Source organism: Filicampus tigris, chromosome 6 (assembly GCF_054856515.1).
Source record: "Filicampus tigris isolate MCC_2025a chromosome 6, RoL_Ftig_1.0, whole genome shotgun sequence".
NCBI lineage: Eukaryota > Metazoa > Chordata > Actinopteri > Syngnathiformes > Syngnathidae > Filicampus > Filicampus tigris.
Genome location: NC_141222.1, coordinates 24,114,412 through 24,140,474, shown reverse-complemented (window position 1 = coordinate 24,140,474; position 26,063 = coordinate 24,114,412). Strand labels below are relative to the sequence as shown.

At 40.2% G+C, this 26,063-nt stretch overlaps 2 protein-coding genes across 27 annotated transcripts in view; one reads left to right on the top strand and one right to left on the bottom strand.

Moving 5' to 3' along the window:
- adgrl3.1 (adhesion G protein-coupled receptor L3.1) overlaps window positions 1-19,838 on the bottom strand; it is a 158,970-nt gene extending 139,132 nt beyond the window's left edge. For 10 of the 14 annotated variants that reach the window (XM_086033012.1, XM_086033015.1, XM_086033016.1 and 7 more), the window contains exon 1: window positions 19,211-19,838. The gene's annotated coding sequence lies outside the window, so the exon portion shown is untranslated. The remainder of the gene's footprint in view (window positions 1-19,210) is intronic. The other 4 variants (XM_086033021.1, XM_086033023.1, XM_086033020.1 and 1 more) reach the window with 1 other exon arrangement.
- Window positions 19,839-20,933: 1,095 nt separating this feature from the next.
- LOC147146359 (multiple PDZ domain protein-like) overlaps window positions 20,934-26,063 on the top strand; it is a 52,060-nt gene continuing 46,930 nt past the window's right edge. For 6 of the 13 annotated variants that reach the window (XM_086033663.1, XM_086033659.1, XM_086033664.1 and 3 more), the window contains exons 1-5: window positions 20,935-21,208; window positions 22,052-22,151; window positions 23,359-23,525; window positions 25,236-25,457; window positions 25,681-25,749. In XM_086033663.1, coding sequence (XP_085889789.1) covers window positions 22,136-22,151; window positions 23,359-23,525; window positions 25,236-25,457; window positions 25,681-25,749 — 474 coding nt within the window. In that variant the 5' untranslated portion in view covers window positions 20,935-21,208; window positions 22,052-22,135. The other 7 variants (XM_086033665.1, XM_086033660.1, XM_086033662.1 and 4 more) reach the window with 4 other exon arrangements.

Genomic DNA, 26,063 nt, shown 5'->3' with positions numbered 1-26,063 from the left:
CGTTTAGAACTGCAGGCGAACACCAAGATTCAAATCCCGTTAAAAACACTCATCGCTAAGCACATAACTGCACACACTTCGACATCGGACAGTGACGGCATCATTATGGTGGTGTGTCAATACTGCACTGTGAGCGATGACAATGGGATATAGTGCCAGATCAATATATTGTCCCATTGCAAGTGAAACTATTTTTAATGGACACAATGCGGACGCGTATCTCTCAGCATTAGCAGACTGTAGCACTCACATGAATAGCCACACAGCACCACTGCCACGACCTCCGTGGAGCTTTCCAGCAGGGTCGTGCAGTAATTGTGTCGATTAGGCGGTACAAGAGGCCATGAGCAATACCTTTATGGTTGAGTGGCCAGAGACTACAACAAAGGATGCCTTCACTGTGTACTATGTTTGTGCAAATGCACACGTACTCCTAAATATACACGTACTGCATGTCCCATGTGTGTATGCATGAATTTGATGATGGAGAAAGTGCCAGGAGCAACAGATCAGCGAAAGAAATAAGTAAGGCGTGAAGCCCCCAGTCCCCCCCCCCCCCCCCTCCTCCTCACTCATGCCCATGCAGCATCTTAATTCGTGTCTGGCCTCTCTCAGAACACAGAATGCATTATTCACACTGAGCTGGTCAACAATGCTGGGATCAATGAATGACGAATGGAGGAACAGAGGTGGAAAGAAACTGATCTAAATGTACAGGTGTGAAAGGAACAGGTTGGTACAAGGCATGAAATGAGATTTTTCATTAGGCCTCGTTTGCATGAAGGGGGGGGGGGGGGAACTCGAATGACTAGATTAAAGCTGCAGCCTCTGCAAAAGTTCATGCATACATTAGCTGTTGCTCTGTTCGCTCCCAGAAGAGAAAGCCTTAAAAACAGTATTTGTTCATATCCCTGAACAGAGAAGTCTAAAAGCCTCCCACAACTGCTTTGTTTCAAGACACATCTCTTTGCCTTTGTCATCTTAACTACCAATGTTGATTGCCAATGTAGGACATAGTTTGTCCTCCATCTGTGGCCATCACATGGCAGATGGGTTTGCAGTGCGTCTGTTTGCTACTGCACACTTGCGGTCAATATACCCCAACTTTAAAAACAATTTATTTTTCCATAACCACAACCTTGCCCTAACCTTAACCTTCATGCACAGTTACTGTAGAAAGAAAGATTAAAACATACATTTCTCCAGAGTTTCTCAATAATAAATCTAAAGGTCAGTTTCTTTAATCAAACCAATGTGAGGATGATACATCGTCTCAATTTTCCCATTGGTCCCATTTGCTTTCCCAAAGGTCAAAGTCCTGTGGTCCAGAAAAAGTAAACAAGTCACACGGTTGAACATTTTCTTCGATTGCTGGCCAGACAGCAAATGGGGAAAAAAAAACATCTACAAATAGTCTCTGTTTTCATTTACCAGAAAACAAGGGCACCTGGTCTTTGGCTCAAGTGACACAATTTAGATTTTTCACTCTCAAGTGGCAACAATCTGTTTATGGGTCATGGAAGCGTGAACAGACTAAAATGCCTGGATCAAATCCATCCTTTCAACGTGCACCTCAAATAATTGGAAAATACCAATTGTGCAGGTCTATACCTCCCCCACACCCCCCCCCCACATGCACACCAAACAACCACTTGTGGGAATGTGAAGCAAACATGTAGTTTTGCTATCAATCTGGTCTTTGTAGAAGATTGTATTGATTTTATTTTTATACTTGAAAATGAGAGGTGTGGAGCATATTGATGACATTCTTCATTTGTGACTCCTCCCTAAACCGTCGTTCTTTTTGTGGTGGAGGAGTGAGTGTGTGTGTCTCATCTAAGGTCACGAGCTTTGGGCCATGACCGAAAGAACAAGATTATGGAAAGACACATTGGAAAGACTACATCTAGCCTTTGTACCCTATGGGATCCACCTGGAAGTCCTGGGACTGGCTGCGGAAAGGGAAGTCTGGGCTTCTCTGTATAATTTACAAACCCCGTGACCTAACCTTGGATAAGTGGAAGAAAATAGATGGATTTTGTCACTGTTCATTAACTTGCAATTTCATTGTTTATATCTAATTACTGTACATTGCAAACTACATATCATATTTGAATCTCTGCTAACAATGTTGACATGTTAATAAAGGTGATGATAGCGTCAGTTTCACCCTGGAACATTTTTTTTTTTTCTCAATTAATTATTTGCTATGAGTAGGATAGTTTGGAAAAGATATTAAATGGGAGGTCAACAAAAAACATGCCACATTTTGTGTCAACCATATAGGTTCTGCTTGTCATAGCCAACCAGCTCCCTCCTACCCTCTGTGTCTCGTCCAGGTGTTCCTCGTTTTATCGTCAACTTGCCTGTATTTAGCTCCCCGCTTTCTTTCAGTCCTTGTTGGTTTGTGTGGTTTGTCATTTGTCAAAGTCATGTCAAGTTAAGTCCTAGTCCTAGTGTTTGTTTTGGTCCTTGTAGTTTTGGTATTATCCCAGTGCCTTGTTTGCCTTTTTTGTTTTTCTTTAAATTAAGTACTTTATATTGCACTTCATTTTTGCCTCCTGCATTTGGCTCTTCTACCCCCGCACTCGTGACACTACTCAATTTGGAAATGTTTCTGCCCCGCACATACCTGATTCAATGAGTTGAAAAAAATATATACAATTGGTGACTCTTTTCTCACAATAAAACAATATTTTTCTTTTACTGGAGGCAAAGGTTGTACTGAAGTCCCATGTCACCCCATTACTCGCAAGCTGGCTGTTTGTAATTAGGATGCCTGTACAGCACATTTGATACACTCATGATACTGTTTTATGTACAGCAGCCTTTGTACTGTAATTATGCCTTTGACAACAGATTGTGGCGTGAGACACCAGAAATGGTGTGGATGCCGATTACAGATTTATGCGGTGCGTTCCTTTAAAGGGCGTGTTCCCATTTATTGTGAGGCCACAACTTTCCCCCTAGACTTGGAGCGAACCGATACGCTAAGGATAAGCAATATGGACGAGTAATGTGTATATGTGGCCTAGCCAAGCGTAAAATTAAAGACTTGTCAGTGTGTCCCACATAAATATGTGAAAGATTGAAAGAGCAAGGGAGGGAGGTATGTGATTAAACTAAAAAGGCTTGATTTGTCCAGTGATTGTGAGTCAGTGAACTGTAATCAACAGCACTCAGCACCAGTACAATGAGACTTTTCAATGCGTGCCCACACACACAATCAAATCAATCCGACCCAGGCAATAAACTATACGGACAACGTTACTGCGACACATCTCTCTATCAATTAATCAATTCATCAGGGGTCAGGCGCGATCTGAATCTTAATGATCAGTTTCACTAGACATTTTGGACAATTATATGATAAGACACAATTAGAAGAGAAGAAGTGTCAATATTAACAGTGAATCTCTAATTTGAATCCCCATCCCCTATGCCATTTTCTCTGGATTCATATTCATACGAGCACCCGAGGGCACACAATTCATTTTAAAGACCTACATATTTAATAAAATATATATAAATAACATTGCCGCCACGGTCGGGTATAACAACACATATTATCCCACAAAAATTGTCAAAGAGTGGTCTTGAATATTGCCTAATCGACAAAATAAAATGCAAACTGTAAAAATTCCATTGTCCCAGATTCAGTTAACGTGTGAGGATTACGATGACTTGGATGACTAGGATGATTAGTTAGCATTTTCCTTTTGCAGCATGACTCTGCCCCAAAAATGTACGCTTATACGGGAGTTCCATTTGGAATGTCTTGAGAGCTCTGATTTCAGTCTCATCAAACAATTTTGGGATTAGGACGGGTATTTGACATCTCATGGTTCCACTAAATAAATTAACAATCAATTCCACATAATAGACACAATTACAGGAAGTCCTCAAATTACGACGTTTCGACTTTACGACGCCCGTGCCTCCTCTTCCATTTTGTCTCCAGCACCATAGTGACTACGGCTTAAAGTCAAAATACCCATTTCTTAACATTCTGAACAACCCGTTTACGTGATTGCGCCGACAGAGTCGCTCCGGCATTTGAATAACCCACTGTGTACGGCGACACACGACGTCATGACTCAAATGGACGTCATTTCCGCTTGTGACTTTCAACCGTCAATAAAACACTTGATATTCATGTCACTCACCACATGAATGAAGCAGCCGGTTTTGCTATTTTTAATGAAGTAGAACCCAAACGGAGGCCTCTAACCTTAAATGTTCTTCTGGATGATTGGAAACAAATTCCCTCTCACACACCCCAAAGTCTTCACAGAAGAACAGAAGCTGCGTAGAACACAATATACACTTGTTTTAGGTTAGCCCCAACAGCCGGCGCACATCCACGTAGTTCATTTTATGCAAATTACACACAAAGGTTGTTTTGAAATACAAAATCAAATTTATCAAAGGCTATTTCAGTGCACCTGCTCTCCAAGGAAAGCACTGGTCCAGTTCCCTCTTGATACATGTGATGGATGCCGTGTCATCGATCATACATAATGCTGAGCAAAAAGCCAATCAGGAGGCTTGGAGCGTGAACGCTCTCCTGGATAAACATGCATGCAATTTCTCACATGGTTAGAATGCACATGGTCCATGCGAGGTACTGCTGCAGGCCTGCAGGCCACAGCGGTGCTCATCCGTCTTGGTGTGACACTATCAGACTCCTTTACAAAAAAAACACTCAGGTGGCGTAAATAATTATATCGCACAAGGCAGAAGATACGTCACAAGGAACTCGACAGGCGCCGGTACGTCCCATGTAAAGGGCCATGCTTGATTTTATCTCGAATGACTGTCCTGTCGTCAGCTGAGACTAGACCGCTGTGCTTATTTAACGTCACCTGCTGCTAAGTATGCTAAAAGTAACCTCGCTGATTTAACCACAGATCTCTGCAGTTATTCAACAGCTAGTCAAAGGGGATTCAACCTTAGTCCCGAGTAGGTGCTATATTTACACTTCACACAAGCACAGGAGGGGCGAAAACAAAACAACAAATGATTATCAAAGCATTGATCATGACTGCATCTGATAATATCTTTGTTCCATCCAGCATGACCGCCTGGCCCTCCTCCTTATCCTCACCCAATCACAGCGCACCATCAAGTAAGCTCCGGATCAATACTCCCTGGCACGTTCTCCCTCTCAAAAGGCAGGGAATAAAAACGCCACCGTGTCGATTTCCATCTCAGCCGTGCTAGCATCCACTAACAAATAAAGGACATTTATTATTTTCTCCAATTTACTTTTAAATGACGTCAACATGAGTTTGAGTTTGCATCTGGGTTAACGCTGAAAAGAACCAGATGTACAGCGAGAAAGAAGATGTATGTAATGCAGTTAGAATAAAAGCCCAGTAAGCAGGACATTTAAGAGGAGCCTGGGGATGATGGTATTACATCAGGCCCTGATTGTGGACTATTTGCTGAAGAAGGAAAAAGACACGGAAAATATCAGAGGATGCATTTGGGTGGATACACAAGAGGCATGTGAACACTAAGAATGGCTTTGCAGCAGTTTGCAATAAAGGTAGCATAACTTTAAGTCACATATAACTGCAGCAGCGTTATCGTATACGTATGCGTGTGATGAGCAGATTTTTTTCTTTTTTTTTTCAAAACTGTTTTAAATGTCATTTTATTCTGCAGCCCTAATACATATATATATGAGGGTCATTCAATAAATAAGGTGAATTTTTCGGTATAAGGACTTCTAATACAGACAGAAGCTTACTTTTTTTTTCTGTTTTACTTCTTTGTCACATGGATTTCATTTCTTTTGCAGATGAAAAAAAACACGGGAGTTTTGGCGATTAAAAAATAGCACGTCCGCCTCACAGTTCAGAGGTTCTGGGTTCGATCCCGGCTCCGGCCTCCCTGTGTGGAGTTTTCATGTTCTCCCCGTGCCTGCGTGGGTTTTCTCCGGGGTACTCCGGTTTCCTCCCACATTCCAAAAACATGCATGGTAAGTTGATTGGACTCTCTAATTTGCCCCTAGGTGTGATTGTGAGTGCGGATGTTTGTCTCTGTGTGCCCTGCGATTGGCTGGCAACCAATTCGGGGTGTCCCCCGCCTACTAGCCGAAGACAGCTGGTATAGGCTCCAGCACGCCCTTGTGAGGATAAGCGGTATCGATGATGGATGGATGGATGGATATATATTCTGATGTCACAATATCACTTAATCGATATTTTGTTGCATCCGTAAAACATGATGGAACCAGTACAAAATCATTCAACAGCCATCGTCTGAAGTCACACGACACAGTCTGTATCTGCAGCGTTGGCAAACAATGCTGTATTTTCTGACTCTTGTTTCCTCCATTGATAAGAGACGCTGCTTTATAACACGGCACCGAGAGATTTATGCCCACAGCCCTGCCGTGACCTCATTGTTCATTGCCCCATAATTCAAATCTGCTCTGCTTTGTTGCATCACATTGTGGATGACTCATTTTCAAGCTAAACAAGGGGGGCCTCCTTAGCATGCAATTGTCAAACGGATGAGCGACACAGCTCGGAATTTCCCCCATCAATACTGTGGCGATGGACCAAAGACACGTGCAAAACACACACTCACACACACACACACACACCCCCACACACCCCCACACACACATCCAGTTTAAATTGACTCAACTGGAAAGAGGGGAGCCGGGCCTAAGTGCTATTGTAAATGATTTCCTGCAGAGTCAAAAATAATCTCCAGACCTTTTGAGTTTGCTTCTTACAATCACTCCAGTCTTGTACACTCATTCTGCATTCAGCTAACACATGCGTATGTGTCTGTGTCACTATATGTACAGCTGCTAGCCATGTCTACAGTGTGTTGCTGTATAGAGCGACGGCAATTGATCTGCACCACATTGATGTGTATATCTCTTGTCTGTAGGAGGAAAGGCATGCGTGTATAATTCTATTGAGCGGTGGCTGTTTACAAAGAAAAAGAGGGAGATGAAGGGCGGACAGAAGAAAAGTAGAGTGAAAAACTTTGGGTGAAAGATGGCTGCATAGCTTCTGAGTGAGTGAGATGGCTTTCAGGAGCAGGCTTTGTTTACTGCAGTAAAAACACAGCCAAACCAAAAAATGTTTAGGGACGATTTGAGTCAGGTTAATAACTTCAGAATCATTTTCTGAATAAAACAGGATTATCACCAACAATAAATGCAAGATGATTTCCCCCTTATTCGAATTTACCATAATTCAACAATTTAAAAATCAATCGTCAAGATTGCATACAAACCATCTTTCCTTTATTACTCCCTTCAACCATTGCATAAAATAACCATCTTTGCAATACACGGCACGTTTTACAATACAAGTACATTAACAATGTGTTTACTTAACTATGAAAAATTATCAATGCTATCGCATTAAAAGGCAGACGTGAAATCAACTCAGGGCTTGATAAGTTCATTAACAATAAAAAAGTGGATTTGGGAATTAGTTTCACAATGACTGATGTTGTGTGATGAAACTAACAATCACGCCAAAGAATATTACCACATTGACAATTGAATATATATCATTTGTATTATACATTACGTATAGGCTACTCATTATATCTGCTATCTCCTTGAGTGACATTTTACGGACATGCTTGTTAATTAGGGCTGGGCATATAATCAAAATGTAATCATGATTTCGATTTTGGCATGATAAACTAAGATAAACAATGAATGTGGTGAACTGCAGGGTAAGTATTTGCAAGTTACTATGTTTTGTAAGCTCCCAGAATGCAAAGTGTGCTTGTGCAGCAAGCGTGGGATGAATGTTATTCAACCCAACCTGGGCATAATTTAAGATGTTTAATGACACCCCAGTTGGAGTTGACTGTAAAACTAAACGCACACCCCCAAATTACACAAATTGTATATTTAAATATGAAACGTCTTAGAAACATTGCAGTGCTAATGCTAACAGTCAACGTAAAATCCCATTGACAGGCTAATAAGCAATTAGCATTGAGTTCCGGGAGTGACAATTAAGAAATAATCACACACAAACACTGTATGAACACATAAAGATATATTCATGTATAAAATTAATAAAGCTCAATCAAACTTTCTTCTTCTACTATTCTTATCTTAATGTAAGCCTGTACTTCATGCATGTATGGCACCACACTGCTCCTATAGCGCGCATAGCAGGAACAGCTGGTATTTATTTCTATTTTGTTTTTGTTTTTTAACTCATTCACTGCCAGACATTTTCAGACCCTCTTTTACCCTAACCTTTGAAAAAATGTGAAAAAAATATAAATAAGTTCCTCGGATTGAACGGCTGTACTGTGAAAAGACAAGTAAATTTGTCAATGGCAGTGAATGAGTTAATCGATCACAACTGGACTCTTCAGGTTGTCTTCAAAAGACCTTTCATCCAAACAGGATCCATCCCTTCGTGTACATCGGCGAGATAGAACAGCTCGAGCCTGAGTGGTGGTGTTGGCACACCCCATCCATGAATAGTATTACTCTTTTCGCCGCTGCCTGTGACAGTTGTTTGGATGGAAGCTCAAAGAAAGCAATTAGAACAGTCTTTGAATCGAAATATACTTTATATGTGATCATTTTACATTACGTCCAAGATTTGACTCAGGTTAATATCCCTTTCAAGATTTGTAAAATATAGTAGTAGTAAAATGTGTGTTAATTAGTTAGAAAATGTTAATCGCTTGACAGCACTCGAAAAATGACATGGATAATAACCGGTGATAGTTTAGCTCATCTAATTATAATTTAAACCTATAATGGTGAATAATATAAGTGTTCAAAGTTTTACAACAAGTAAAGTCATTCAACTAATAATGAATGAAAATTCTAATATAGAGCAATGATGACAGTGGAATGATTTATTTTGGCACTAAAACCCTGCTTTATCTCTTTTATGTGTATTTGATTACATATCTTTCCAAGCATGATTAGTAGATTAAAATCAGTATTAGTGGGTTACATATAGTCATTTGTTTGTCCAGCAAAACATCAATACCGTACTTACACTTGATTGGGCAATGCATCCCCGCAGATGTTGTTTAACAGTGCGATTACAGTTTCCTGCTGAACAATACAACCATTGAGCAGGATTACGACATGTATCACAAGCAGTTGTGCACACACACGCATACTTGTATACGCACAGCTCCACTAGGAGACAGCAAGAGTCTGGCCAACAGTTTACATTCCCTCCAAACAACCCCAAAAGATGGAGTGTTTTTCCAGGCTTCCCAACAGTTGCACACTTTATGCTGACAAAGATATCTTTCACTTTGGGGTCGGCCTTGTCAAGGCCACCGGAGCAATGAGTCAGAATTCTGAGATTAGAAAGCCGGCTACTGAGTCCTGCTCAGCCCTTTAGCCAGGCAGACATCTAATCAGGTTGCAAAGTAGAGGCATCGTGCTCTCACGCTGAGTGAACCTCTAATGGGGTTAAATTATAGACGTGGCTAGCTTCACACGTGCGGAGAGAAGTGAGTTGTCACTAGTCCGAGGTGGGAAAATGTAAGGAGCCGCGGTAGTTCTTTGAGGGGTAATGGATGCTCCAAGGAAGGATGTGTTAACACATGACCGAGTGCTTTGGCTGGGTGAAGACGCTCGTCGAGGCCTCATTAATTCAATACAGCATAGAGATGTCGTTCAGCGCTTGAAAAGGCGGCTTTTGAATTAGGTTAAAGTGGGGTTCAGACTGTGAATGTGAACCATCATCACATTAGGAAGTAAGGCTTTGAAATCCAGCCCTCCTTCTCATTGGCATTTTATATTATAATCACAGCGAGAAGTTGGTGTTTCGCAGCTTAAGCCAAGGGTGACTATTTATTTATGGAGAAAGGTTTGTTGTCTCAATGAGCGAAAATCAAGCTTCGCCCGTTCGCCTATTTGTCTCTGAGGCTCAAACATTTATCTCGACTCGCATGAATTAGCTGAATAAAGCACCGGAGCCTTGGAAGTGTGCATTCTTTAAAAGATTCTTGATAAAAGTGATTTTGTGGAAATCAGCCCCGAGCTTCTTTGTCAACGTATTGGACTTAGCAGCTCTAGCAACCCTTGACTAATAAAATAAAGCTTGGCAAACATTGAGATAGGACTCTTTATCTTCTCATTGATTTATTTGATCTTTTCAAGCTCACAACAATCCCACAGTGCTTTTCCATCTGTCATTCATAGCAGTCGATCTTGCGTGTTAAAGGGGAAGTCAACCCCAAAATTGTCTTTACAATAATATGTTGTATGCGCCCCCACTCGTGTAAACACGGCAATATGAGTTAAGCAGAAAAATCCACCTGTTTTTATCCATCTCGGCGGGTGGCCATTTTGTCACTTTCTGTCGGCTGAAAATGACATCACAGTTGCTCAGGGCTCGGGTAAGGACCAATCACGGCTCACTTGTTTTCTGAAGCTGAGTGATTGGTTGTATATTAATCAGAATACCAGGTTTAGATTAGTGGGGCTGCATAGAACATATTATTGTAAAGAAATTGGAGTTGACTTAACCTTTAAGGGGGAAGTCAACCCAAACTATGTTCTATGCAAGCCAAATAGTTGAAACAAGGCATTCTGATAAATATTGCGTTTGTGGAACAAGAGTTAATCCACCCGTTTTTAGCCATCTCTGGGGGCGGCCATTTTGTCACTTCTGTCAACTGAAAATGACATCACAACTGCTCAGGGCTCAGGTAACGACCAATCACGGCTGACCTGCGTTCTGAAGCTGGGCTCTGATTGGTCGTTATCTGAGCCCTGAGCAGTTGTGATGTCATTTTCAGTCGACAGAAGTGACAAAATGGCCGCCTCCTGAAATGGTTAAAAAGGGGTGGATTTTGCTGCTTAACTCATATTCCATAAACGCAATATTAATCAGAATGCCGTGTTTCAACTAGTGTGCCTGCTGGGAAGATATTCTTGAGAAAAATATGTTTGAGTGAATTTTTTTAACTTAGTGAATGTAACTAGAATAATTTGTCCGAAGTCGCTTACTGCAAAAACATTTAGCCTTTTTCCTGACTACAATTGCAGGGCACCTATACAGAAGACAGTACAACCTCTGATACTGAAGACAATCCATTTCCTGAAGCTGATTGTCCAGACTTTCCCCTAGGAAATAATAGTAATCGAATACCCCATTCCTCGGTCAAACGTGTGTCCTGATTGAACCTTCAATAACAATACAGGCAGTGTTTTTAGGTTACATTTTAACTGTTGATAAAGTGTAAAAAATATGTTAACCACTAGAGCCGTGAAAATTCAGATCTTTCAGAGGGTGTTTGCTAAGGGTTTTTGTGGAAATCAGCTGCAAGGCTCTTTGACAATGCACTGGACGTAGCAGCTCGAGTAAGCCTTGAATAATAAAACAAAGCTCAGCAGGCGCTGAGATACGAGTCTCATGCTTCTTATTGATTTGTTTACTCTTTGTAAGATCACAAAACTAACATTGTGCTTTTTGCATCTTTCATTCATAGCAGTCATTTGCTTGAGTGTGTTTAGTATTTTTTTGCTTTTTCTTTCTTTTTTTTTTTTTATTTTACCTAATGAATTTTAATGAGAATACAATGGCCTGACCCAAAACCCCTCAGTGCAAAACAATAGCCTTTTTATGACTGTAAATACAGTGTTTCCCTTCATAAAAAAAGTATGACCTTTAAAGGGAATTCAAGCCAAAAATCTTCTTTGCAAGAATATGTTCTATGCACTTTAACTAGTCTAAACAGGGCATTCTGATGAATATTGTGTTTGTGGAATATGCGTTCAGAAGCAAAATCCATCCGTTTTTAACCATCCCAGGGGGCGGCCATTTTGCCACTTTCTGTTGACTGAAAATTACATCACGGTTACTCAGGGCTCAGTTAATGTCTAATCATGGCTCACATGTTTTCTGAAGCTGAGCCATGATTCTACATTACCTGATCCCTGAGCAACTGCGACGTTATTTTCAGTTAACAGAAGTGACAAAATGGCCGCCCCCGGAGATGGACAAAAACGGGTGGATTTTACTGCTTAAAGCATATTCCACAAACGCAATATTAATCAGAATGCAGTGTTGAGACTATGAGGCTGCATAGAACATTTTCTTGTAAATCAAATGTTTGTGTCAACTTCCACTTTAAGACCGAGCACTATCAATTTTCTGGCACTGGTTGTTCGGACTTTCCCATTGGAAACAATGTAAATCAAATACACATACTCATTTACGCTTTCAAATTGTTGCCCTCAATAATCATTTAATACCAGTACAGACAATCGTTTATGTAACATCTTCCCTATTATCCAACTGTAAAAATAATTTAATCATTGTTGATATCATAAATATAAAAATAACGCAACACTTTAACGCCCGCGTTTGATAATACTGCATGCCGATGTGCATGACTCTAATATTTCATCAGAGATATGTATGCTGACATGTTGCGTGGTCTCATATTTGACAACATTTTCGAACATCAACATTTTGTGCAACTGCCACTTTCATGCCATGAATTTTAGACGAGGCCTCCATACGTTTTGAGAAAGTGACTGCTGCAAATTACACATGTGCACACCAGGAAAAAGATGGTTTTGACTTTAATACGTCCTTAAAATTTGCTACCTCTCGCTAAATAGTTAGACTTCTGATACCTGATTTTTGACCTTTTATCATCAGCACTACCTATATATAGCCTATTCACATGCCACTCATGTATAATGTGCCACTAACATTCTGCCATTAGCTGACTTTCAGTTTCCGCTCTTGTCACATCCACTTTGCGTCACTTCCAGCATCTAAAGGCAGACTCAAAAGCCGGCCAGGCGATTCAAATTTACATGCAAGCCTTCCCGTCGGCGCATTATTGGCTCCATTGTGGGGTTGTTGTGATCCACAGAATACCAGAATGATGTTATGATCTAGCAGTGGCATCAAGCACATCCTCGATTCCAGACTCTGTAATGTGACGACAATGTGGAGCGAAGAAAAGAAGCAGAAGGAGAAGAGCAAAATGGAGCGTGACAAACTGCACTGCAGCAACTCTCACACTTCACTCTAAGTTAATTTTGAGTTGTCGCTTTTTGACGCACTCCCACGGTACGTCGAGGTCGAAAGCTGTCACCAAATTATTGCGTCAGGGTGAGATTCTGGTCCAGGGTCGGGCCCCACCCAACACTTTTTACAGTTCCTGCGGTGACAAAACATATGGAGGAATCAGGTCGTCCTAAATATGGTCTACAAAATCTTGTGCTTGCTTGATGCTTCTTTAACTTCAGTTTCATGATTCTAAGCTTGAGCTTGCCTTAGTGTATACTCCAGTATTCTGCCTCTTAATACACATCAACCTCCACCAAGATTCAAACCCAGAACCTATCAACTGTGAGGCAGATACATCACTCAACTGACTCCATTAGCTCCAATAGGAAACACATTTTTAAATGACTATTATATATTGTAAATTGGGTTGCAGGTTCACCTGCAAAGATTGTACTGTTCACAAACCAAAAATGTTCAACTGCTCAGCTTCAATCTATTCTGAAGGAAAAAAATGTGTTTTTTGTAGTATTCAGCACCAGCATGTCTGGCTTATGGAGGGCAGTTTATAATGCACAGGCACAGCGACACTCATGATGATAGACAGTTTGACATAAATGTAATACATTGTAGTCAAGCTGGGCAATATGACGATATATATCACACAGACGATTTAATGATTGGTGGAATATAAACCTCCTTAGAATTGTGTATAAAGCTTATCATCAAATTTGACCAAAATGCTTGCAAAAGAGATTTACAAAGAGATAAAGTGCGTACAAATTAAGAGGAACTGTTTTTTTTTTTTTTTTTTCGAAACCAGAATAAGGGGGAAAAAAACATAGGAAAGCTGTATTTCAATCTAAAGCGTCAGTTTGTGGAACAATTTTGTCTCAGTCCATTTGTATTTTCTTGAAATATGTAAAAGCAAAATTACTAAATAAATAAATATATTTATATTTATATCAGGGCTGCACAATATTGGAAAAACATGGGATATGAGATATGGTTGATGAATATAGCGAAATCGAAATTATGAGATATGGTTGATGAATATAGCGAAATCGAAATTATTGCCATGTTTAACATGTTCCTAAAAAAAATTACATTTTTATTATCTAATGAAAGAAATACTTTTTTTTCATGCAGTAAATTAAACGAGCTCTATTAATTCTTGTCTAATTACATTTAATTACCCCAGTTTATGTTGCAAAATTGGGTGGCACATTTAAGATTGCGTCTGACTTGTCAAATTCAGATAAAAGCATACAATTCCATCAGGAAACGATTGCATTCCTTGGCGATGTGCATATTTTGGCCCTTATATATATATATATATATATATATATATATATATATATATATATATATATATATATATATGCACACACACACACATCACAAGGCGGTTTCCAAGTCCCCACTTCACATTACACACAGAACCATATCACAAGTACCCACTTGACCTTGGTCAACTTAACATCATCCACAAGTGGAAATCTTCTAGCAGTTACTTTTTAACATATTTTGCATGTGTCACCTGCGTTGAATTTAAAAGGACTGAAAGGAGCCTGTTCCATTGGCCGGGAATCAAATTCGTTGTGTTCACCCTCACAATGGCGCAAATGCCCGTTTTCTAAATGCACGTGTCTACAAAAATACCAAAAGAAAACTCCACAGTTAGACTGTACTTTGCGCTAGACTTACGCTGGGCACGAAAAAAAGGGCCCTTAATGTTTACAATTGTTAAAAATCGCCACTGCCCACTTGAAATATAATTATAACGTATACACAACTTGCCAGTAATGTCCTGTAGCCATACTGGTGACCTGATACTGTTCAATCAACAAAAGCTCATCTCATCTTTCTCACTTATTACTTTGTAAATTAAATTTAACTCCATTCAGCTCTGTTCTTCTCCGTTGATTGAAACTGAGCCACCAGCATAGCTACAAATGACCTGAATGCACGCCTGCATGTCATCATATCCAAGTATGTATGTATATATAGTGTATATCTTAATGCTGTCGACAAAGGTTGACTTTGGGTTAAATGAGACCATGAGGCATATGACAATGTATATCATTCAAATCACAAGGTGCTTCTATTACCGGATTTAATATCGTTACATCACTCACCACATTGCTAACCAAATATTGTGCCGCGTTAACAGCTCTGAAACAAACAAAGCTATTAGCCACTGAAGTGGAACACTCTGAATGTGCACAACCATCATAATTTGCACAGTTTCCCTCGACAAGCAGCTCCGTCTGCATTGTGAATCACAACAAGTGAAATGAATTAGTGACCTAATTAAAGAAGGATGGTAAGACCAAGAGGAAGAAGAGCAATTCCTGCTTACTGTATTTGCTTGTATGGCTTTTCAGTGCATTGTCCAGTATTTTACAGCGAGTTCTTCACATACATCACTAATGTAACCATTGCCGTTCTGGCCCATGACCGAAGATGCTCGCTGACACGCCTTCACGGTGTGATATGGCACAGACGCTTGCCAAGCCTGTCAGTATTGTAAACGTCAACGGTAAGCACAACAGTAAGGTATGAAAAGAAATAAATGCAAAAAAATGTCAAAAGGTTATATAACCCAGCCGGTCAGACAAAAACAAAGAGTTTCAGGGCGAGGGTGACAAAATCCCCAAAAAACGCTTTGACTTTAATAGATGTGCTAAAGACAGCTATTTCATTCAGAGGTGTCAAAATTAATCAGTTAATCGAGAACTAATCGATGATCATATAATTGAAAATGATTTTAATATTTGCGGAATCATTTAAAGCCATTGTTTAATTTAAAATTGTCCAAATCTCTGATTTCAGCCTCTCAACAGTAATTGTTCTCTGAAAGCATGATTATCTTTTGTGTTTAATCAAAATAGGACATTTGCAAATAAACAATAACCAAACCGGTAACTGAATCAGTTTCAAAATGGCTGCTGAGTACACTATAATCTCTCTTGTGTTTTGTGCATAACTGTTGTTTAGTTCTTTTTTTTTTTTGTTACCAAACAATACCAAATCAAAAAACAATAATTGGTCAAATAATAGAGAAAAATGGTTTTGTAATACACTTGCTGAATAAAATTGTATCCGATTATCATTCTATTAATCTTTGGAATAATTGATCGAATAATCGGTTCTAAAAAGATTTCATAGTGACAGCCCTAATTTTACTGATATTTATCCGATGTTTTCAATAAATTTGATTTGATTGTGAGAAGCTCCAAGGTGTTTTTGCTTGATGATCAAAGTATCCCAAACCAATCCGAGGTAAGAAATCATGTTGCCATGATGCGGCATAGAAGGACACATAACTTAATCGAATTTTATGCAAAAAAGTGTTGCACGGTAACTATTAGAAAACGGACAAATGAAATAAACGCTTTATAAGATTAGCTCACTCACTGGGGAAAGTCAGGATAATTGATGAATTCATTAATTGACCATCTGTCAGTTGTGTGAAATGTATTGTTGGTTAATCGCGACTTGGATCAATTGGGGAAAAATGAAGTTGAGACCCGCTGTTTATTCAGTCGCGACTAGTTTGGTGGCAAGAAATTGTGCTACATCCACTACAGTGCAGTATTATTCTGCTCCGTATGACACTGGCAAGGAAACAGTAAAAATAATGTTTAAAAGAACAGCATTCAAACTATTTTGGCTCCTCCCTCCCATCCCTGATAACACTCGGATAGATATTTCAAGGATATTTCAAGGATATGTTTTTGTGTGAGCACAAACAGCAATGATCTTGTCTTGATTACACATGGATAGTTGTAATCTCAGGAAAATACAGTCGGATTTTGTTCACAGTAAGCTAATCATCACAGGCTTACCTTCACATGAACAGATTGTTTTAGTGATTGCTACGTTATACATTTATTTGATTTTGAGGGCATGCAGTGAGTTGTTCTGTTATATTTTATTTGATTTTGAAGGGATGCAGTCAGTTCTGTGGTTAAAAGAGAGACCCAAACTGGGTGGGATGTGACATCCTGTTGTCAAAATGTAGAATAATACGCCTTTCCCTCACAAGAATGGGCTTTTCACACGTGATCTCCCTCATTGCGGTAGTATGACTCGGTCCGTTCCGGTTCTGAAAAATGCTTTATTCTACACGCTGCGTTCACAATGCTTTCCCAAACCAGTCTGAAATGAACAAAATCAATCTTTTGTAAGGCTCAAACGCTGTGTCCTCGAGACTAATGCGTACACGGCTGTCGTAGTTTGCCACACCGGGTGAGGTTGAACTCTTATCCACAAAGGCTTTGTGAAAAGAGCCAATTTTGCCAGATTTCATTCAAAAATCATTGCACTGTAATTGGTAGACGACAGAGAATTGAAAGTGATACACTGTCGGAAAATGTTTACTTTCAAATGTGCTGATTGTTTCAATGTGCCTGTGTTGCTCTATGCGTTAAAATAGGAGACCAAACTATCACTGAGGTATTACATCACGCTGCCAAGATGTGCCACCGAAGAGCCTTTTGTACAAAAAGCCATGCACGTATAGTAGAAAAAGTAATAAATGAGGGCAAAACATTGTGGGATGACTTTGATGTATGTTTTGATGTCAGATTTTTTTTTTTCAAGACTATCTGTCTTTCATTAGTATTTTTGGGATGTATTAGTGGTCATTGTTTTCGTTTGGGTTGTTCTATAGATGTAAGGAAAATGGACTAGCACTACCCGTGTTGAAATCAAATGGGTGTAATTTTACAGCAAACTCTTCTCAAGGTAAGGTGTTAAAATTTTATCCAAAAAGCACTGTGGTGTAATTAGTAGAAAGTGAAGGCAAATGAAGGCAATGCACTGACTGATCGTCATTCTATGAATTTATCAAAATGAAGTTAGCCCTAATCATAGAAGATTTTTCCTCTGGAAAATTGAGTAAGATGACACACAAAATAGTGCGCTGGAATTAGTGAGTTACAGACAACTGAATGCAACTCACTGTGAGATCACTTTGACTTAAACAGATGTGCTGATGACAGATGTTTTAGTGATATTTATGGCATCCCCGAACATAATGATGTCCTCGGAGACGGACGCTTCAACAGATGCTGCCAAAATGGCAGTGAAGCAAATCTACATAGTTACAACAAAGATACAGAAGAAGACACTGATCATTTCCCCGCCGGCGTTGCTCACCTGACTCTTGTATTCTTTTTTAACTGTTGCAATGACAGATGAGTCAACACATTGTCACCTACTCCAGCACTTGAATCCATGCCGCCTTTGTAACACACACAACGGATTTGCACACATATGTCCAAGCTGAGAGCCATTTGGATGCTGAGTGCGGATCGCCAGTGACTCACGAGGGTCGGTGCAAAAAAAAAAAAAAAAAAAAAACCCACAACAACACTCAAGACACTCTGAGGACAAATTTCCAGTGAGGGTCATACAAGGGTGTTCTTTTGCTTTATCCACATTTTCTGACAGGAAGTGTTCAAGATAACGCAGCAACAATGAGGCATGTAAACGCCTGTTCCGTGCTGATAATAAAGAGCACCTCAACAGGAAAAGACTGGCACGTTTGGTGGTTTTCACCAAGGTCATTTACGACCCAGGGCGCCTCCTCGGTAAATAAGAGCAATAGCTTTCAGTCAGGAATCCGCATGATTGACATATCCCTGTGTACGCTGGCCTGCTGGTTGCTGCTTTGATTACAGAGCGGCTGCTTTGAATCTGGATTTGAAGACTCGCGTGCACGCCAAAAAGCAGACTTATCGCATTCCGATATATTCAAATGACAGCTTGCTAACATGGGAGAAACGCTGAGAAGATGAAGACTGCCTGACATCCATCACGCCACCAAGCAGTGCATATGCACCCTGCAGCGAGGCAGACACATGCGGAACAGAATAATAATGTGAAGGTTCCATCCTTTGCCCGAATACTCTAATGTGATTACATTGCTTAGTTTTTTAACATGGTGGTATCATCATCTGACATCAGTGTGATGCCCATGCAGCCACGCAAGCTACTGGATAGCTATACCATAGCTCCTTTACATTACGTTACACTCTAACCCCCCTCTCTGCATCCAATGGGACCAGTCAAGTGTTGCCTTACAGGCCACATTCCCATGAGCAAGTCAGGGTTGCCATGTCATTTGCATGGATAGATGCACACAGGTTGATTATGAGCAGCCGCATATTGAAAGGAAGAAATCATTTGCTTACCGTGTCACCAGTAGGAGCACATACAAACACATCCAGTGCACACGAGAAGCGAAAAGAAGCCCTCTCTCCTACAGTCCTTAGATGCAAATAGGTGAGGAATGACTGCACTTGACTCCGGCTCTTCAGTTAAAATTAAAAACAATAATAATCGGAAAACGTTGTGATTTTTCTCTCTCTTTTTTTTTTTCTTTTTTTTTTGCAAAGCAGCAGTAAGGTCGCGTGCTTGGTATCCCGAGGCACGCGAGAGGATGGACGGATGGAAGTCCGCTGGAGTGTGCAGGAGAAGGAGGATAGAGGCGTATTTCTTTCCGCCTGTCTCCTCCCGTCCTCCCTCCCTCTCTTTCTCTCTCCTCTCTATCCCTCGTTATCTTCCTTAGACGCCTTTATCGCCTCCACTGACTTTTCTCCACCAGCGCCAAGAAGAGTGCGGTCAACTCACTTGCGGAGGGTCAGCGATGACAAACCAGTTTTGTTTTGTTTTTCCGAGGAGCCAAGTCGACGCTGGGTGGATGAGAGCGCGTAGCCCGGCGACATGAGCCTTGTGTGGCAAGGCGGGCGGGGGTGAGCTCGAGGATGGGTGGGTGGGTGTCTTGTTTTAGGAGGGATGGGGAGGTGGTGATGATTTCTGCCAAGGGGATGCACACAGAAAGAAAGAGCCAGAAGGGAAGAGCGGCGCGATCAAGTGGGTATCTGGTGGAAAACGCGGAACTGGATTCGACTCCGAAATGTCTAGACTAGAGTTAGGGCTCCACCTACCGTGTGTAAACACACAAACAAGGGAAGCGGCTCAAACTTCAGCAGAAAGCGAATGTTCCTCCGCAGAACTCAAATGACCTTGGATTTAGAAATAAATAAATACGTTGTTCGTTCGTGTACTGCTCAGTTTACACACAAGAACACGACTTGTTTCCTTGGAACAGTGTTTGCCAACTTTATTTGAGTCAATTAAGCACACGTTTTACGTTAGAAAAATCTAATGACACATCAACTAAAAAAAAAGTATCGGCTACAACTAACTGGTATAATAATGATCTAGTTTCAGTTTCCTTAGTATTTTTGGTTAAAAAAAAAAAAAAGAACCACTACTTTATTCTGTTACACTGAGCTATTCTGCTTGCTACTTGTGAGTGTATTTGTTTATTTATTTATTTAGTTAGTTAGATTTATTTATCAATGCATTGTTGTTTGTGGTATCTGTCTGTTTGGGTTTGACAGAGCGCCTTTTGCCTTCTGTCTCCTTTTCACCAACCAAATGAAAGCTGCAGACACACGCGGGTTTCAGTTTGTGTGGCCCCGCACAGCCACGTTTCCAAGGTGGAAGTGTCCTGCGCTGTGATCTGTGTCTCCCTAGTAAAAACGTTGACATTTCAGTCTAGAAGACGTCCACTTCAAACCTGAGGAAACCCGTTGGGATTTTCACTTAGTGTTAAACCATTTGTTGCAGTTGAATTTGTCGTAATTATTTTTTATCTTTTTTAGTGAAAGTGATATTGGTGGTCAATAATCCAATTTGCACATTCCCGTTTTATGTAGGTCAATTTGACCTATTCCCATATTGAAAATAATAAATCAAAATAAAGTTACTCACTATAGTTATTCAGTACATGAGTAGTTTTTCATGGAGTAATTAAGTTTTTTTTTTTTTTGCTTCTCAATCTACCTATGCTAAACATTTTGAGAAAGATCTTGTCTGAGCCGTAAAGGTGTACCTAATGTTGTGTCCGATGAGTGTCAGGGTAAAGGATCAGTGGCCGACATGCGCACTGGCGTCCTGTCAAACAAGGCTGCAAAATAAAACACTTGCTCTTTGATCGCAGGTCGTGTACCATTCCATTGTAATCACTTGTTGCTTCTGGAAACTTCGTTTTTTTTGAGTATTTTTCTGGCGCCTGGACAAAGCGTTGCACGTCTACAGTACATCCGGGACCTGTTGCTCTTCCCCCGGCGTGTGTCCATGGATCTTGACGGAGCATCCATGATGACCGTCTGCTCGTCACGGTAATGGACGGAACTAGATGCAGTCTGTATATCTCATGTCAAATTAATAGCTAACGCGCATATTTAATTAGTCTAAATGATGTTCATATTGACGTTGTCTCGTCTGCATCGCCTTATTAAGAGAAAATAAGTTCGAAATAAGCCATGAAGGGCATTTACGATGCAACGTACCTATCCGTTGCCCCCCTAATTAGCTTTTCAATGAGATGTTGTCATTGCCAACTGAAACCATTAGTGCAGTATACACTCGGTGGACACTTCATTAGGTACACGTCCATTCAAATCCAATACAGGATCCGCATCACCAATTCTGGCTTAATAACGATGATAATGCTGCACAACAAATGCTATAGGTAAGTGTTAATTTAACCCTAATGACAAAAAAAAAGTCGAATCTTCATTTCGAAAACTAGATACAACGGATTCAGGCAAATTGATCACACAATTGAGTAACAACAAATAACATAATAAACATTTTTCAAACTGAGCGTGATTGCAACATATTGGTTGGCGTTGTGCAAATGACCAGCGACTGATGGAGAGGCAGTATGTCGCAGTTAATTACCATCGGGGGCTGGTAAACCCTTTTGGAGATTTAAATCCCGCTAAAGAGCATTAGTTGACTAGGCATTCGCTTGTTAAAAAAAAAGAAAAAAAGACAATAATGGCGAGGGAAATTAAGTGTGTTGTAGAACAGATGTGAATGCATATGGGATGCATTTGTTTAATTATGATGGGAAGATGATTCTGTGTGCAGTTGCAATAAATTGCTATAAGACACTTTCAAAGTATGCTGGCTGTTTTTGCACATTAAAGGACTTTTTTTCGAATTATTATTTTTAGGTGTTAAACTCTTCAGGACCAGAAAGAAAATGACATTTAACTGAGACAGGAAGTCACCAAGAAAGTGCTCAACCAAGCAAATCTATGATGGAGATCATGGGTAAGTACATTAAAGACTTCCAGACCAGACACGCATGCTCCATACTGTATATACACATTTACAGGCTAATGGGTCAGGCAAGGTTGTAATAGTGAAGGCTTTCTTGTGCAGGTGATGTAGGGCTCATAGTCAAGACATAGTCGCAACTTTGTTGTGAAGAGTTTACAGCGTCTTAACCCTCTGCCATGTGCCATTACTGAATTTGTGGATCGTGCTCATTAGCTACTTCCTCGCTGAATACAGCTGGCCAACTTGAACCCATGCAACCTTTCAGGGTTTTGTGACCAAACCCCACCACCACCAACAACAACTGTCATTGCTGCTCACAGCTGCCAGTAAAACCCAATGGATTTTGCCAATATAAAGTTTCTATCTGTCCTTTGATTCCACAAAGCTCCCAGAATTAAAAAAGCAATTCCAAAGGAAATAAGTCAAGCAGCAATAACGACTTCCAGAGTCACACTGTCACCCTTATAGACAGTAACTTTATTAAATTTATGTTTTATTAAAAGTTAAGCTTTCTTGATGGCCATATACTGTTAGTGTAAAACTCAGTTAACCACTGTAATGTTGGTATACCCCGAAGTAAAACATTTTTTAAACATATAGTTCATGAAGAATAAGGACTATAATATGAGTAAGTCTCCAAATGTATATATTTGTATTATTATACAGTATATCAACAGTTTAAAAAGAAAGCACCCACTGATTTAAATGTAATGATCAATATTAAAAGCAATAAAACAATGTACCTTTATATCACAGTGACAGCACCAATAGCAAATAGTTTGCTGGTTGGCACATTCTTCTCTAGACATATTGAGTCATTGAAGCAAAAGAACTCCAAAAAGTCACAGAAAAAGCACCACACATGCAAAGAATTGATCATCTAATGAAAAGAGCTCTAGCAAGGTAACGTCTCACAACTTCAATGAAAGTGAGACTGATGACAGTTCAACCTTTTCAGCCTCATTTTTCTTAATCATTTTGGTCAGTTTCACAATTGTACCTTTGCGACGTTTGAATTTCAAGGTTCCACTGTATAGTTCTGATAAATGTAAAGGGCAGGCTTCCATTCATGCTACCGGAATATGCTAGATATAAGTATTAAGGACACACCAGAACTCTAGGGATAAATGCAAAGTCATCCAGGAGAAACCTTGCAGCTGAATGACGGACAAATTAACGATGTACAATTTCCGCGCAGATACTCAGCGTGCCTTGGAGGCTGTGGAGCGACTTCAAGCCAAACTGAAAGAGCGAGGGGAGGCCCCCGCTCAGGAGAAACTCAGCCTGCTGAAGACCGTCCTACGGAGCCCCCTCTTCCTTCATATTCTCAGCTTACAGAAGGCTCAGCGGAAGCCCCCAGCCAAGGTACAGCGTGAGCTCAAGCGTGTGTGGGTGTTTGGTGTACATTGAATGGTGAAGAAGGAGCTGGAATCATTCCCAAAATACTGAATGCAGGAAGCAAACCGGATGAGTAATCAGCTTACCTTGGCTTACCACTAAAGCCTGAAGACAGAGAGAGGGAGTGAGAAGGAGGGGTGAAGGAAGAAGTGGTTGTACTCTATGTAATGTCAAGGAGTTTGCAATAATCGTATATAAGTTTTGGTTCAATTGTTGTTTGTGTGTGGGCTGTGGCCCTGGTGCAAGGGATACTTGAAAATAGTTACTCACACCCATTTGCATCAGATATACAACCTTGTGCTATTTGAAAGAAAAGACACAATCAAGGTTATGTTGTTTGGCAGTGTATCAAGGCTTGGTAAGTGTGATTAAGGCTTAATAGACTAACACTATAAGACCATCACAAGCATTATTACGTTAGAGGAGTAGCATGATGTGTCTTCCAGTTAACTCTCAGGAGACATGGAGATCTATTTCAGTGGTCCCCAACCACCGGACTGGTACCGGGCCATGGCTCATTATATTGATCTACATTTGATGGACTGTTGAATAAAAATATCTAAATGAAAACAATATAGATTTAGTTTTAAAAATGTACTGCCTATGTTAATCAAATGTTGAATTACTCTTTAGTTATCTTTTTTTAAGTGCCAATTCGTTAAAACTGGCAATTTAAAGTGGAAGTCAATGCAAACAAGAAGATGTTCTATGCAAGACCACTAGTTGAAATAGGGCATGCTGATAAATATTGCTTTTGTGGAATAAGTGTTAATCCACTCGTTTTTAGCCATCTCTGGGGGCGGCCATTTTGTCTTTTATTGACTGAAAATGGTATCACAATGCTCACAACGACCAATCACGGCTCAGATTCAGATAATAGGTCAGCTGTGATTGGTTATTGTGAGCAGTTGGGATGTCATTTTCTGTCGACAGAAGACAAAATGGCCGCCCCCAGAGATGGCTAAAAACGAGTGCATTTTTGCTTACCTTATATTCCACAAACGCAAAATTAATCAGAATGCTGTGTTGCAACTAGTGGGCCTGCTAGGCATATATTCTTGAAAAAAATATGTTTGGGTTGACTTCTGCTTTAACTCATTCACTGCCATTGACGAATTTACTTGTCTTTTCACAGTCCAGCCATATAATCCCATGAATTTATTTAGACATATTTTTAAATTTGTTCAAATGTTAGGGTAAAAGAGGGTCTGAATATGTCTGGCAGTGAATGAGTTAAAAGCTATATGAAGTCGATTTTTATTTTTGGGGTCAGGAAAATGTGATGAGTTACCTTGATATGGCTACATCAGCAGATCTGACTTTGACACAATAAACCTTTCTGACGAACACCTTAATGTTCAAGGATACTTAACCTCATTGAATGGCCAAATAAATAAACATCTCTCCTCCTGTGCCTTATCTTATTACAAGTAATTTCTTCCTTCTAGCTCACTCATCCTATCCCTCCTTGTCTCTGTATGTGCTTTCTACAATTAATGTATCCATCTTCACCATCTCCTTATCACCCCCATCCAATCCCTTCTCAATGTTTCCCCTTCTCCCTTACATCGATCAACCCTTCTCTCGTTTATCAGTTCTTTCCCTATCGCACGTTACTTTCCTAAATCATCCCCACTTTCCCCAATCCTTACCGACTACTTCAACAACTTCTTCCAGGGGAAGGGTCTCTCCAAGTCAGTGTCCATGAACTATGGCAAATGCCAAGGTGTGGCGATGGACGCTAAGACGCTCAGCCACAGCGACTCCTACACATGGGCCATAGAGAACCAAAGACCCAGCAGGTCGCTCCACAGGGACGGAAGCGTTTCCTCCCTGGACTCGCAGGATGTGTCCTTCTCAGACATCTACCCAGACAACTGCATTCACACTGAATCCCAGGCAAGTCAAATATGAGTCATAAAAATGAGATTATTCATAGTAATGGGAGCAACTGACTCCCAAGGCACTCACTCAATGGGACGACGCAACGCATTGCCTTTGAAAAATGTCAATTTGTTAGAGAATATCGCTTCAAATGACACAGGCGTTGCTGGGTATAAACTTGTGTGATGCCGCTCGGCTTACTTGATGTTACTTCATGTTTGTTTGTCATTTCTTTTAGTACTGCACACCACCTCGAATATCCAGAACCATGTCTATGGGGAGGAATCTGGCAGCAATTGCGCATGAGGTAAACAAAACTCTCTCTCTCTCTCTCTCTCTCTCTCTCTCTCTCTCTCTCTCTCTCTCTCTCTCTCTCTCTCTCGCAACACACACGTATATATGTATATATATGGACTGGTCCGTCTATCCGTCTTTGGCTGTTTTGCTGATGATTGATGAATTACGGGAAAAAAATGTAAAATTTAAAACAGACGGAAGCCCATGTATTTAATCCGTCTTTTATATACTGTGTATATAATCTATTTTCTATTATATGGGGATTATTTATTTATGTACAGTCATTTGGTTTTTTTTTCTTAGAAACGTCACCTGTTTTTTTTT